Below are 13,489 nucleotides of genomic sequence, written 5' to 3'. Positions count from 1 at the left end.
GCTTGTTAATTGATGGAGCAAGCCTGTCTAGGCCTTGCTGTGCGCTGTGTTGCACCACTATCCGAGTAGTTAACCTCGCATTAAATAAACATTCAGAGCCAGGGTGAACATCCGACTCCAACGTATTTCATGAATGAAACGAGGTAAAACTGATGGAAAAACACAAAATACAGCATCCATTAATACTTGCAATATCAATACAATGAATGAATATTGCAGCATCATACATTGTCTTAGATAACATGAATCTCAAAAATAGGTCCTGGATAGACCAGGCACCTACATTAGCACTGAATAGCTATACACCAAGAGAATAAGCTATGCATTAAAGTTACATGGGCACAAGTCTGGCTCGACTTATCCAACTACAAATAACATTTGCAATAATGCAATTGGCAGGCTTCGTTGTTAACTAGGCCCCATATTCATCAAATTTAACAGCATTATAAAGGCATTTACAGCATTATAACAGCAATCCCAACATTATAACAGCATGCCCAGTCTTATGAGAACATAAACGAACTTTTGATTTAAAGCTTTTGTGACTGCAGGGATTCATATTCTTGGTTCTTTCGGTAAAGTCACGTAGAAGGGAAACAATAAAATAATAAAAATATAAAACAATAAAATTCTCACGATGTTTCGACTGCAACAAACGTTAAGAAAAAAAACTCCACTTTTTTCAAATTTTCTTGCTGTGGTTTTCACACCTGATGATGATTGCTTGTGTTGCAGTCGAAACGTCGTGAGAATTGTATTGTTTCATATTTTTATTATTTTATTGTTTCCCTTCTACGTAACTTTACCGAAAGAACCAAGAATATAAACGAACTTACAGACAATGTTTCTTAAAGTCCCACAATGAACAGATGCACCCATCTTCACTGAGACACTAATTGTGCCACCATTTTGTACTCTGTGTAATGCCTGACACTCTCCGCCTGGCCTCGTGACTTAGAGATCCTTAACCCGGAACTTCCTGGTCACGTGACCAAACTCAGCACCATCATATCAGGAAGTTCCTATATGAACGCACCCCCATATCTGCTTGGGGCAGAACAACGCCTATATTATATGAGGACAGGGGAGTTTTAAAATATGCGTATTTAAATAACGATTTCATTGACAATCACTGAGGCATAGCTGGAACAACAAACAAAACAACTATTGTCTCCCATAGACCGAATTGTCGTCTTTATTGGAATAGCGATGACTTAGAGCAGAATCAGCAGGTAATATATGAAAAAAACTTCAGCATTTCGGTGGTGAGATGTTTATTACAGGAGTCAACTCATTCAAACACTTAAATATTAGGAGAATAATAGTCGTAAGGTCGGTTCTGTATTCTACAGGGAGCTGGTGCCAGTCTTAAGTCTGTAGATTAGTGGGAGTTTACCAGTGGCAAGCTTGGTGGGAGAAGGGTGTGGGGCTAGGTTTAAGTTAGCTGGTTAGTGTTTGTTAATTGTTTTTTGGTTGTTAGCATTGGGGGGCCACCCTGTAAAATAACAACCTGATGTGTCCTGAATTTTGGCCCATCCTATGTAATAACCCTATGTCCTGACTTTTCAGCCAGCCTGTATAATAACCCTATGTCCCCTGACTTTTGGGCTACCTTATATACTAGCCCTATATGTCCAGACTTTTGGGCCACAATCCATAATAACCTTATGTGTCCTGACTTGAGCGAGCGTGTAAAAAAAACACGTCCTGAAGTTTGGGAAGCCCTGCATATTAAACCCTATTTGTCCTAAATTTGGGCCACCCTGTATAATAACCATTTGTCCAGACTTTTGGTTGACCCTGTATGATGACCCTATGTGTTTTAACTTTTGGGATAACCTGCGTCATATCCCTTTGTATCCTGAGTTTGGAGTGCCCATATATAACCCCATGTTTCTTGAATTTTGGGCCACCCTGGAATGACCACGCTATGTGTCCTGACTTTCAGGCCACCCTATATAATAACCCTATGTATCCTGTATTTTTCGATACCCTGTAAAACTACCCGATGTGTCCTGACTTTGGGCCACCCTATATAGTAACCTTATGTATCATAACTTTTGGACCATGCTGCGTAATAACCATTTGTGTTTTGACTTTTGGGCGACCCTTTATAATTAACGTATGTATCATGACTTTTGGGCGATCACGTACAATCACAACCCTATGTGTCATGACTTTTGGGCGACCCTGTATAATAATAACCCAATGGGTTATGACTTTTGGGTAATCTTGCATAATAACCCTATGTCTCGTGACTTTTGGGTGACCCTGTATAACAACCATGTATCCTGACTTTGGGGCACCCACATAACCCTATGTGTCCTGACTTTTGGGCCACCCTGTAATGACCACCCTAGTGTCCTGACTTTCAAGCCACCCTACATAATAAACCTATGTATCCTGATATTTTCGATACCCTGTAAAACCACGCAATGTGTCCTGATTTTTGGGCCACCCTGTATAACTAACCATAAGTGTCATTACTTTTCGGCGACCCTGCCTAATAATCCTGTGTCCTGAATTTTGAGCAACCCTGCAAACTAACCCGTCGTGTTTTGACGTTTGAGCGACCCTGTATTTTAATAATAACTCTCTGTGTCCTAATTGTTGGGCCACCCTGTATAATAACAACCATATTCTATGGTTCTTTCGGTAAAGTAACGTAGATAGAAAATAAATAAAAATATATATTTAAAAAACAAAAAACTCACGTATTTTCGATCTCCCTATCTCTATCCCCCCATCGCTACCCCCTCTCTTTCCCCCTATCATTACCCCCTATCTCTCCCCCCCCTCTCTCTCCCCTATCTCTACCCTCTCTCTCCCCCCCATCTCTTCCCCCTACTCTCTCCCCCTATCTCTCCCCCCTTTCTACTATCTCTCCCCCCTCTCTCTCCCCTACCTCTGTCCCTTCTCTCTCCCTTCTCTCTCCCCCTTTGTCTTCTCCTACATTAACATTAGCTGGCCCGCCCATGCTGCTGACACACTTGGACTATGGTACAACGACTCTTGTGCCCCGCCCACTCACAACTTTAACTCGTCCATTCATGCTGCTCCACTGCTCTTGTACCCATTTTAGGCCTTTATAAGCAGTTGCAGTTAGAGGCTTGCCCCCCTTTTTTTCTCTCCGCCTGATGACAACCGCTTGTGCTGCGATCAAAACGTGAGTTTTTTGTTTTTAAAATATTTTTTATTATTTGTACTCTTTGGTTCTATTCGGTAAAGGCACATAGGTAAAAAATAAAACAACAAAAATCACGACGTTTCGGCCACAACACAAGTGGCCTTCATCAGGTGAAGGGACCGTACTGTCCAGAGGACAGCGTTGGAGTAAAGACAGCCAAGCCCAGATCGCGTCCTTTAAGCTTGTGGTCGCGACCTGGGCTTGGCTGTCTTCACTCCAACGCTGTCCTCTGGACAGTACGGTCCCTTCACCTGATGAAGGCCACTTGTGTTGTGGCCGAAACGTTGTGATTTTTGTTTTATTTTTTATCTACGTGACTTTACCGAATAGAACCAAAGAGTATGGATCCTTGCAGTCACGAAATCTTCAAATCTAAAATTTATTATTTGTATTTTATTTTCTATCTACGTGACTTTACCGAAAGAACCATAGAATATGAATTCCTGCAGTCACGAAAGTTTTAAGTCAAAGCAACCCTATGTTTGGGACATCCTGCATAATAACCCCATGTGTCCTGACTTTTGGGCGATCACGTATAATCACAACCCTGTGTCCTGACTTTTGGGCCACCCTGTCTTTACTTTTGGGCGACCCTATAAAATAACCCTATAATTCTTAAATTTTGGGCAACCCTGCATAATAACCATGTGTGTCATTGCTTTTTGGCCACTCTATACAATAAACCTATGTGTCCTGACTTTTGGACCACCCTAGCAATAACCCTATGTCTTGACTTTTAGGCCACCCTGTATAATAATTAACTTCATGTGTTTTGACTTTTGGGCCACCCTGTAGAAGTATAATGCTTCGTGTTTGTTGTATGTTACAGCTGTGAAGACCAAGGAGGAGATGGCTCATTCCGTCCACGCCGTGCAAATGCTGATTCACAAGCATCAAAAACCATTGATGCTGAAAGAAAGAAGGATTTCAATGCCATGTTAAGTGATTTGGGTTTAAAAAAGTTCTACCCACATAAAATGACACTAAACTCAGTTTTAAAAATAACTAGCGCTGCTCTTATTAACAAAAAACCCACATCTTTGAAAGAAATCCCCATGCATTTCCTATACAATGTAATGAGGGCAAACATTAAATCTAGAAACACTGAATTTAGTTCAAGTGAAGAAACCACACCTGTAGATCCTTCCAATACAGATGATAAAGATCAGTTTAGTCTGGTTAGCATGCTTGATCCAGTTGTGCACTCTATTAGCATTCTGGACTTGATAACTGCAGTGTTCCTCTGCTCAGACAGCCTCTTGCAGCAAATGCTCATGGTCAATATGTCTTTGTGTAAGTTCTCGTTGCCTCTCTTGCTGCCCGATGTAAGTCAAGGTAGCATCACATTCCTGCTCTGGGCCATGAGGATGGTGGTTCACAAATGGAGACCGCACTCTAAAATGGAAAGTAAAGGCTACACGGAGGAGCCGATGGTCACTACAGCAGTGCCCATGATCTCATTCGTGCGCATTGGGGAGTGCAGGTTCTCCAAATCATCGATCATCAACTCTATCATCAGTGATGAGAAACATGATTTCTTTGTTCATCGAGACATGGAATGTGGAAACTTTCCCCGAAGGATTTCCAATGGCCTTGTGGAGGTTTTATTTCACCTTCCATGCGGGAAAACAAATGTGGATGTATTCCCAGAAATATTTGCGGTGTCAAATCTACGTGGCGATGTGCACGATAGCCCGGCTCAGTTCCAGTTTCTTAAATCGGACTCAGCTGCGGTGTTCGTTGTTGTGGAAAACATTGGGGAAAGAGAATGTGACTTTATAACCTCGAGCTTCGATCCACAATCGAACGTCTTTCTTGTGATTCACCCCGATGAGCAACATCGCAGCCAAACCGAAGAGAGTGTGAGGTTTCTTTTAACCGAATTGAAATTAAAAAAGGAAAACGTACATGTCTTTGGAAATCAGAATCAAATAGTATTTCTCAAAAGTATCAAAAGCAGCATCAGAAATTTACTGAACAACAGCCAGCCATTGAAAACTTTAGAAAACCTGTCTCAACCGGCTAAACAATTAGGCATTGAGATTGATGGAGATAACAATGGCTCTGGGATAATCACAAATAGGGCCGACTTGATTATCAATGAGATTAAAACGACAGATATGGAATCAATTAAAGCGATGCTACCTGCTCAAGGAATTTTTTGGCAGGATTGGTCAAGAAACGACAAAGAGATGAATCGCCTGAAGCACAGGGGAGATAAGGATATCAATGAGTATATTGCACAACTGAAAGAAGATAAAATACACATACGAAAACGACAGTCAGAAAGTCATATTTCTGAGATTGTTCACTCATTCATCTCAGCATGCCTTGAACTTCCTATAGAAAGATTCACGGTGTTCCTGTATTGGATGAAGGCGAAACTGGATGCATTGTCATACGAAATCCTCACGCCTTTAGAAGACACATTCAAGCAGCTCTGCCTTGATCCAAACCATGACAAAGAAGAGCTCAAACAAACCAGCAAAAAGATCGCTTGCTCCTCATTGGGTCTGGAGCACTTCATGCGCGAGCTTGGCCAGATCTACGAGGCTTCCAAAGCGAGCAGAAGCAATCCTCAATTCCTGAAGTTTCCATCGGTCATGGCTCAGTTGCTCATAAATGGCTTTCCCATGGAGCTCCTGGATGGAGACACTGGCTGCATTCCCATCGACTGGGTGACGGACGTACTTACTGAAGTGCGGACCCAGCTGGGCGGCGACCCCCGTGTCTTCGTCCTGTCAGTGCTGGGGGTGCAGAGCTCGGGGAAGTCCACGCTCCTCAACATCATGTTCGGCCTGCAGTTTGCTGTGAGCAGTGGTCGATGCACACGTGGTGCTTTCATGCAGCTCATCCACATTGACGACAAATTAAAGCGAGAGCTCGGTTTCGACTTCCTTCTGGTGATCGACACGGAAGGGCTGAAAGCTCAGCAGCTTGCGACTCTCGATGACAGCTGTGAGCATGATAATGAGCTGGCCACGGTGGTGATTGCTCTGAGCGACGTTGCTATTATTAACTTGGCCATGGAAAACGCGGCACCAATTAATGACACATTGTACGTTGTTGTTCATTCTTTAATAAGAATGAGAGAGGCTGGCAAAAAGCCAAACTGTCTCTTCATTCATCAAAATGCTGGATGCGTGTCTGCACGAGACAAAAATATGAACGATCAGAAACATCTCCTGGATCAACTGGATAGGATCACGAAAGCAGCAGGGAAGATGGAGCACAAAGCCATGTACTACAAAAAATTTACTGACGTCATAGCACACGATATGAACAAGGACATCTGGTTCATTCCTGGACTTTGGAATGGCTGTTCTGCTATGGCCCCTGTTAGTTACGGATATACCGAACACGTGTTGGAACTTAAGGCATACATCTTTGAGAAATTAAAAGAGAGAAAAGGGTTGCTGAAACCTTGCAGCTTACCTGAGTTTGGCCAGTGGATATCAACGGTATGGGACTCGGTGAAAAAGGAAACGCTAATTTTTAGCTTCAGAAACATCTTGGTCATAGAGGCCTACACCAAACTGTGTATAACGTATGCAGATTGGGAGTGGAAATTTCGTAGCAAGTTCATTGCCTGGACACAGTGTGCACAGAATACCATAATGAATGCAGCACCAGACAAGCTCCATGATGTGCATGAGAGGTTACAAGAGAAAGGAAAGGAAGAAGTCGACGTCCACGAATCTCTGCTATTACAGAACATAGAGGATTTGTTTTCAAAACAATCTGAAGATGCTCACCTCATCGTGAAGTACAAAGAAGACTATAAAGCTAGTGCTCAGCATCTTGCTAAAGAAATATTAAAGGAAATGCTTGAAAAGTGTAAAGAGACTGTCTGCAAAAAAGAATGTTTCCGAGCTCTGGACACTTTGCAGATTCAAGACAGTAAAAATATATCCCAACGTGTGAATGATCTGCTGGAGAGGTGCAAGCGTAGTGGAACTCATTTGTCCAAAAAAGAAATTGACAAGGAATTTCAAGATATGTGGTCCCAAACGGTCTCAGATATTCCACAAATACCAGATACAAAGCGCAATGTGAAAAATGATATGGAAAAAAAACTCCGCCAAAATACACATCTGAACGAAGGATTGGTCAATGAAAAGTTACGTGATTCGTCCATCTTCAGTGCACCAAAGCATTCATTCAATGTGAAACATGAGCACATAGCAGGGTGGTTTTATAAAAGTAAAGTATCTCAACTAATCCCCAATGCACCAGTGGTATTAACCAATTTGTCACAGGACATCATTAATGAATGTAGAAAATTAATAGACAGCCAAACAAGATCCGATAATGATTACTTTCCAACTTATTGGGATGAACTTTTTGCAACCATAGATTGTTTGCTGAAGAAAGCAACTGATCATAAAATACCTTATGGTAAACACTTCGAAATTGACATTAAGGTGCATATTTGTGCCATTGCCATTGGTCGATTTACGCAACAACATGACCGTTTTATTGACCAAAACAATACAAGGAAACGTATTGATTCAATGAAAGATGACTGTTTCCGTATATTTGCGGAATTGTATAACATTAGAGATGGAGCACAAAAAAGTGCGACGGTCTTTTGCAATCAATGCCTCAAGCCAGCTTTAATGCAAGTTATATACCAACGACTAGGTCCAAAAATTGTCGAAGACATGAAAAGAACATGTACAATTTTTTTTAGTCGTAAAAACCTGCAAAAGTTTCTGCTTTCCGATCTACTGGAAAAAGATGAATTCAACTTATATACCCAATTTCTAGATGACTATAAATCCTTTACAACACTCTGGATAAAGAAACTTGTAATCAACCACTGCAAAGAAAATATTATATCTCTGTTAAATTATATATTTAAGGAAATTGTAGAAAAGGCAAAGAAAGCTGTTTCATCTCTTTTACACAAACCTAGTCCTGTAAAAGTGTCCGATCTTTTGGAGAAGCTGCAAGAATCCCTGGCGGGGGATATTGTGATGCAAAAGTACGCGATTGGCATCATCGGCACAAGTAAGCTACACGACTCAAACAGTATCAAACTTTTTTGCAACGAAATGAATTCAGGGATTGACCGAGTGAGTTTAGAAGTTATTGAATTTGCAAAGTTTTTTGATGTTGAGAGCTTGTTGGATAAACTGACCGTGCGGCCACATGAAGAGCTTTTTAAGTTGTTGGCTGGATGCGGTAACACCTGCCCCCTGTGCAAGGCACCATGCGACCAGGGTGGTCGCGACCACAGAGAACATCAGGCGATATTGCACTACCCTCAAGGACTCTGTGGCCAAACGTGGAACCCGCCCGACAAGCTGTCAGTTGATGTGTGCACCACCTCTGTGTCAAAGAGAGTCTTATTCTTTTTCAAAGTAAATCGATTTGCTAATATGGACACAAAGGGTAAATATGTTCGTTACACAGACTACCGCACTGTGAATAAATACTATGCCTCTTGGAACATTCCTGAAGACCTCAAATTGGAGGCCCCACTATTCTGGAAGTTCGTGTTCAACAGATTCAATGAAGAGTTCGCTAAGCGTGGAAATGCCCAACCGGCAGAAATACCAAGAAAATGGAAATGTATTACCAAGCAGCAAGTGGAACTCGATTTGCAACAAATGTACGGCTTCATAGAAATCAGTGAATGAAAGAAATATCGACTGTGATATGCAGCATAATTTATGAACACATAATGTCACATCAAGGATACTCGTCTTTCAAAATCAAAATAATGTCATTCACAATAGTATGAATGGCTTTGTGTAGCTTAGGCAGTTTATTTTATCAAACGCATCTAATTTGGAGAGGAAAAAACTCCTACTTGAGTAAAGATATATTTCTCACATCTCATCGTATTGCTCCTTGAACCATGGCATGTATTTGATTCAGTGGTTCGCGTAAATAAACACGTGGTGTAGAAAACATCATAAACACAGACATCTACACAAAGGATTTGCAATAAATGGATTAACTGGATTCAAATCGAAATCCACACTATCTACATGCATCAGATCTAGAGCGTGGAAACAAAGTCCCTTTGCAACATGCACCCTGCAGCGAGATGGTTCTCTAGTGCATTATGCCCTCGCAATTTGAATCATGAACTCGGAGGATCGATTTGTGGTCTGATCTGATGTGGCTATCCCTGAAGCCCAGACCTGCCAATAACATGGAGAACACAGGCAGACCTCGCCTAACACGTGGTAACTTTCATGGGAAATTCCATATTGGGCAAACCGTGTTCGACAAAAAATAGACCTATCGGAAATATAGGGTTGCGTTCTTGGGTCCGAAATGATCATTCCCTTTTTTTACGAATTCTACATGATTTCCCCCATCTCTATTCCTCTTCCTGCACCGCGAAACTCACGCCCAAAAGTCGCCCCGGTCACAGAATTTCCAGCCCAACGCTTGCCCCTAAAGGTTTCTCAATCGTTAATAATTCACCATCTAGGCATCCTCAACGAGTGGACAGCTAGATGCATGCGGCACAAAAACAAACAAATACATGGTAAATACATCGTTTCAGTCGATGTATTCACACCTTCCAATGGATGTAGCACTCTCATGGCACTACTTTTCCACGCGGAGATGAGAATATTAGCAGCGTCAAACCTCAAAATGTCAATACATCACCCCCGCGTTCTGGAAAACAGACTCATGAGATAAACCGTGTAGAGCCGAAACATGCGTTTGATAAAGTTGCTTTGATTAAGGTTGTCCTGTATTATTAATCTTGCTTTTAAAGTCTCAGGAGGGGTCATCCCTCACATGGATTACTGCATGGATTGTGGAGCGGCAGACGGAGAGAGTCTAACGATGAAATCTAACGATGAGCAAGATTGTCTTGTATCTCACACTTAGATTGACAAATATTGAATTCAAAACGGCAGCTGTGTAGAACTGCCCTTACAGTCTGCAGCCATCATCCCTGTGGAAGTATTGGACATTGTGGGCACAAATCCAGCTGTGTCCTGAGAAAGGAGGGCAACACATCACGCAAATTGATTTAATGGCCACACTGTAGAAGCTCAAGGCTCATAAACTTCTGCTAGTCCATGGCCTAGATAGGCCTCTCATAAGTCTGCATTGAAAACTTACCTCCTTAAATTGGTTTTTACCCATCGCTTTGTTCTGGCCATTTACCCTGCAGGTTCTGTTTATTTTTTCCTGCTTTCCATCCAAGGTTCCACATTGGGATCTGTGGATGAAATGTACCAATTTACAGGTATAAATTATTATTACCATCCACCACCAGAACTATCTCTGTCGAATTTGTTTATGTTTTACGCTGTGCCAAACAAAAAAAGATTTGAACATATATTCTGGGATGCATTTGGTCTGCTGGCCATATATTTCACAGTACCCTAAACAGCTTATGTAGGGTACACAAAGAGATGTGACATTTCCCCAACTAGAATACTTCGTTGTTGAAGCCATGAGTGGCTTTAATTACACATAAGCAACACACATGGACATGTCCTCTGTCCCATATCAACAAACAGTATCCCACTATCTCAACCTGTTGGGCCACATGCAAGTAAAACAAAATATCCAGGAAATTCGCGCATGACATGAGTTGGTATTTTTACCCAAAATTATATTTTGTTTTCAAAACAACATCCTCTATGCGTTCAGTGTGCGATGTTTCACATTAAACTTCAAAATAAGTCTCTTGGAATTAATTTCATAACTTTTTGTGAAGCTTATAGTAAATTGAAAATGAATCGCAAAAGAGAATAATATTTTCTAAGAAAGTGGCCAGTTATGGAATGCATGTCTCTTTATTGTTCGATTTTTAATGTACTCACATATATTTCGTGTTTAGTAGATTTAGTATGAGCACGAGTGTTCTGTGTTCGATAATTTGTTGCTTTACAGCCTGTGGAAAGGTAGTGTAAACACAGATAATCTGTCACTTGCCGACATGAGATGTCATAACTGTTATATGCCATGTCAGAGCAATGTCCAGATGAAGATAATATTCCCACAATGGTGGCATTAAACTATATTCATTTTCATGAAACGGTTCAGCCTTCACCTGCTGTCATTTACTTTTATAGCCATGCACTTCAAAGCCGTTTCAGCCATTTGAAGCATTCCAAGCGATTTGCACGTTTTGATAATTGCATAAATCAGTGCATTACCGAGTCGCAAGAACTGCCTTCTGATACTTTTATGAACTATTTTCCAGCAGGCAAGTGATGTTGTTTCAACATTGAATTGAGGCTGAGATAACGTCAACAAGAATGCAACATCTATGCAACGTCGGTCTGGCAACGTTGGCAGCATAGTTGAAATAGGACATTGATTTAATGCTGATTAATAATTATGACTATAAAATATATGGCCGCAGTGCGAATAAAGTACGTACATGTGTAGTACATAAAAAATATATGCATTTAATAGGTTATCATTAAAATACAATTTAGCTTTTTAGTGACCGGTTCAGTGAATGCAGGAAATCGGGAATTATAGTGATATAATTCAATATATTTTAAATTATATTGCAGAGGGATAATTTAGTATGGCAATTCTAGGCCACAATAGTTCCATATTCTGCTCCCCAACTGATTGACTCAAAATCTCAAATTGAAAACTGAAGAAAAAAAGAAAATTTTGAATCATATGATTATTATATTTATTTATTTTGTATCCAGGCATCCCTTGAAATACGGAAAATTGTCTGTAAAGCAAAATTATCCCTTATATCTAACCCTATTTTCCGTTTCCATAATGGGAAATGCGTTCATATGTAAACGAATGTTGGCCCCGAGACATGTGGGCATCTGTGTAGCTCATCGGATTCCTGGAAAAATAAAGATTCTGAAATCACACTTTCAAATGCAGTAAACTTTTTTTAAACGCACATTTAATGGCACATGTATAATGTTATGATAAAATATAAATCACAATTTTCCAAATAAGGTCGTGGGAATCAGCCCCCAGTACTGTACTGAAGAAGCTTGGCTCAATTTATCACTCGGCCTTAAGATTTGCATTGAACTGCCCATATAGGACCCACCACTGCGATCTCTACATTGGGTCAAACTTAACATCTCTTAATGTTCGACGGCTTGTGCATCAGATCTTATTTATTCACGATGTACTTACAAAAAAATCCGCAGACTACCTGCTGGATCTCCTCTCTGTTTCGAAGAACAAATGTGACTTAAGGTCTTCGCTCATTTACAAGCTTAACATTCCTTATTGCCGTACAAATACTAGAAGAAGGGCCTTTGCTATTGATGCCCCCAGGGTCTGGAATGCTATCGCCAATAAACTGCAACTTGGCTCACTACCTGTGAGATCTTCACTCAAAACTGCTATATAAGAGTTGTACACCCCTAGCTGCCACTGCTATTCATTGGCGTAAAATAAAATGTTTTCGCTCCGGATGACGCTGCAAAGTATTATCTGTATTTTGATTAAGCGTGCTGATCTTAGAGGTGCATTGAAAAGTGTGATGCTCCGACTGATGCTTCTGTTGTTGTGGAGTAGCTCATGCAGCCAGCTGTGGCTCTAGGATTTGGTGTTTCATGTTATTTATGTAGTTTATTGAAAAGGTTCGGTCGCAGTCCCTATAATCACTGTTACGTTGCAGTTGTGGCTTTGTTTTTTGGTGATTTCGAAGACGTTTTTTGGTTTGGACATGTTTGTTTTGTTGTAGTGCGGAGTTAGACTGATGGCCTTGGTCTAAGTTTTCTTGTGGTTGTTGTTATTTGACTTGCTTTCCACTGGGATTTTTTGCACACAGCGTTGGTGTGCGGTGCTTTTTTCAGGAATATTTTGCTGTTTTTTTTCCATGGATTTTCTGTTTGCACAGTCACATAGTCACTTTAAGGTGTTTTCTTGTTCGTGTTTTTGTTTTTTTGTTTGTTGTGGTTCCACCCGATTCAAGAGCCAAATAGCTCACAGGGCTATACCAAAATAAAGAAACTGAAACTGAAAGTCACTTTAAGATGTTTCTTGTTCATGTTTTTGTTTGTCGCGGTTGCACCCGATTCAAGAGCCGAATGGCTCACAAGGCTATACCTAATAAATGAAACTGAAACATTACGAAATGCGAATTTCACGTGACATATCGAATTCCTTTCATTAACGTATAATCTAGATTTAAAGTTTTCGTGACTGCAGGGATCCATACTATTTGGTTCTTTCGGTAAAGTCACGTAGGTATAAAATAAAATAAATTAAATCACGACGTTTCGATTGCAACACAAGCAATCATCATCAGGTGGGAAAACCACAGCAATAATTTTTTTGCTGAAGTGGGAGAGAGTTGCCGTGGTAAGAGGTTATATA

At 40.7% G+C, this 13,489-nt stretch overlaps 1 protein-coding gene across 1 annotated transcript in view; it reads left to right on the top strand.

The window, feature by feature from the left end:
- Positions 1–13,145, top strand: part of LOC116938857 (interferon-induced very large GTPase 1-like) — a 30,833-nt gene extending 17,688 nt beyond the window's left edge. The window contains exon 3 of the mRNA XM_032946580.2: positions 4,017–13,145. Coding sequence (XP_032802471.2) covers positions 4,017–8,832 — 4,816 coding nt within the window. The 3' untranslated portion in view covers positions 8,833–13,145. The remainder of the gene's footprint in view (positions 1–4,016) is intronic.
- Positions 13,146–13,489: the final 344 nt, after the last annotated feature.

This window comes from Petromyzon marinus, chromosome 4, assembly GCF_048934315.1.
Source record: "Petromyzon marinus isolate PM22_M1 ecotype Great Lakes invasive population chromosome 4, UKy_Petmar_22M1.pri1.0, whole genome shotgun sequence".
Classification (NCBI taxonomy): Eukaryota; Metazoa; Chordata; class Hyperoartia; order Petromyzontiformes; family Petromyzontidae; genus Petromyzon; species Petromyzon marinus.
The sequence above is the reverse complement of the archived record's forward strand: the minus strand, read 5'-3'. Positions and strand labels throughout refer to the sequence as shown.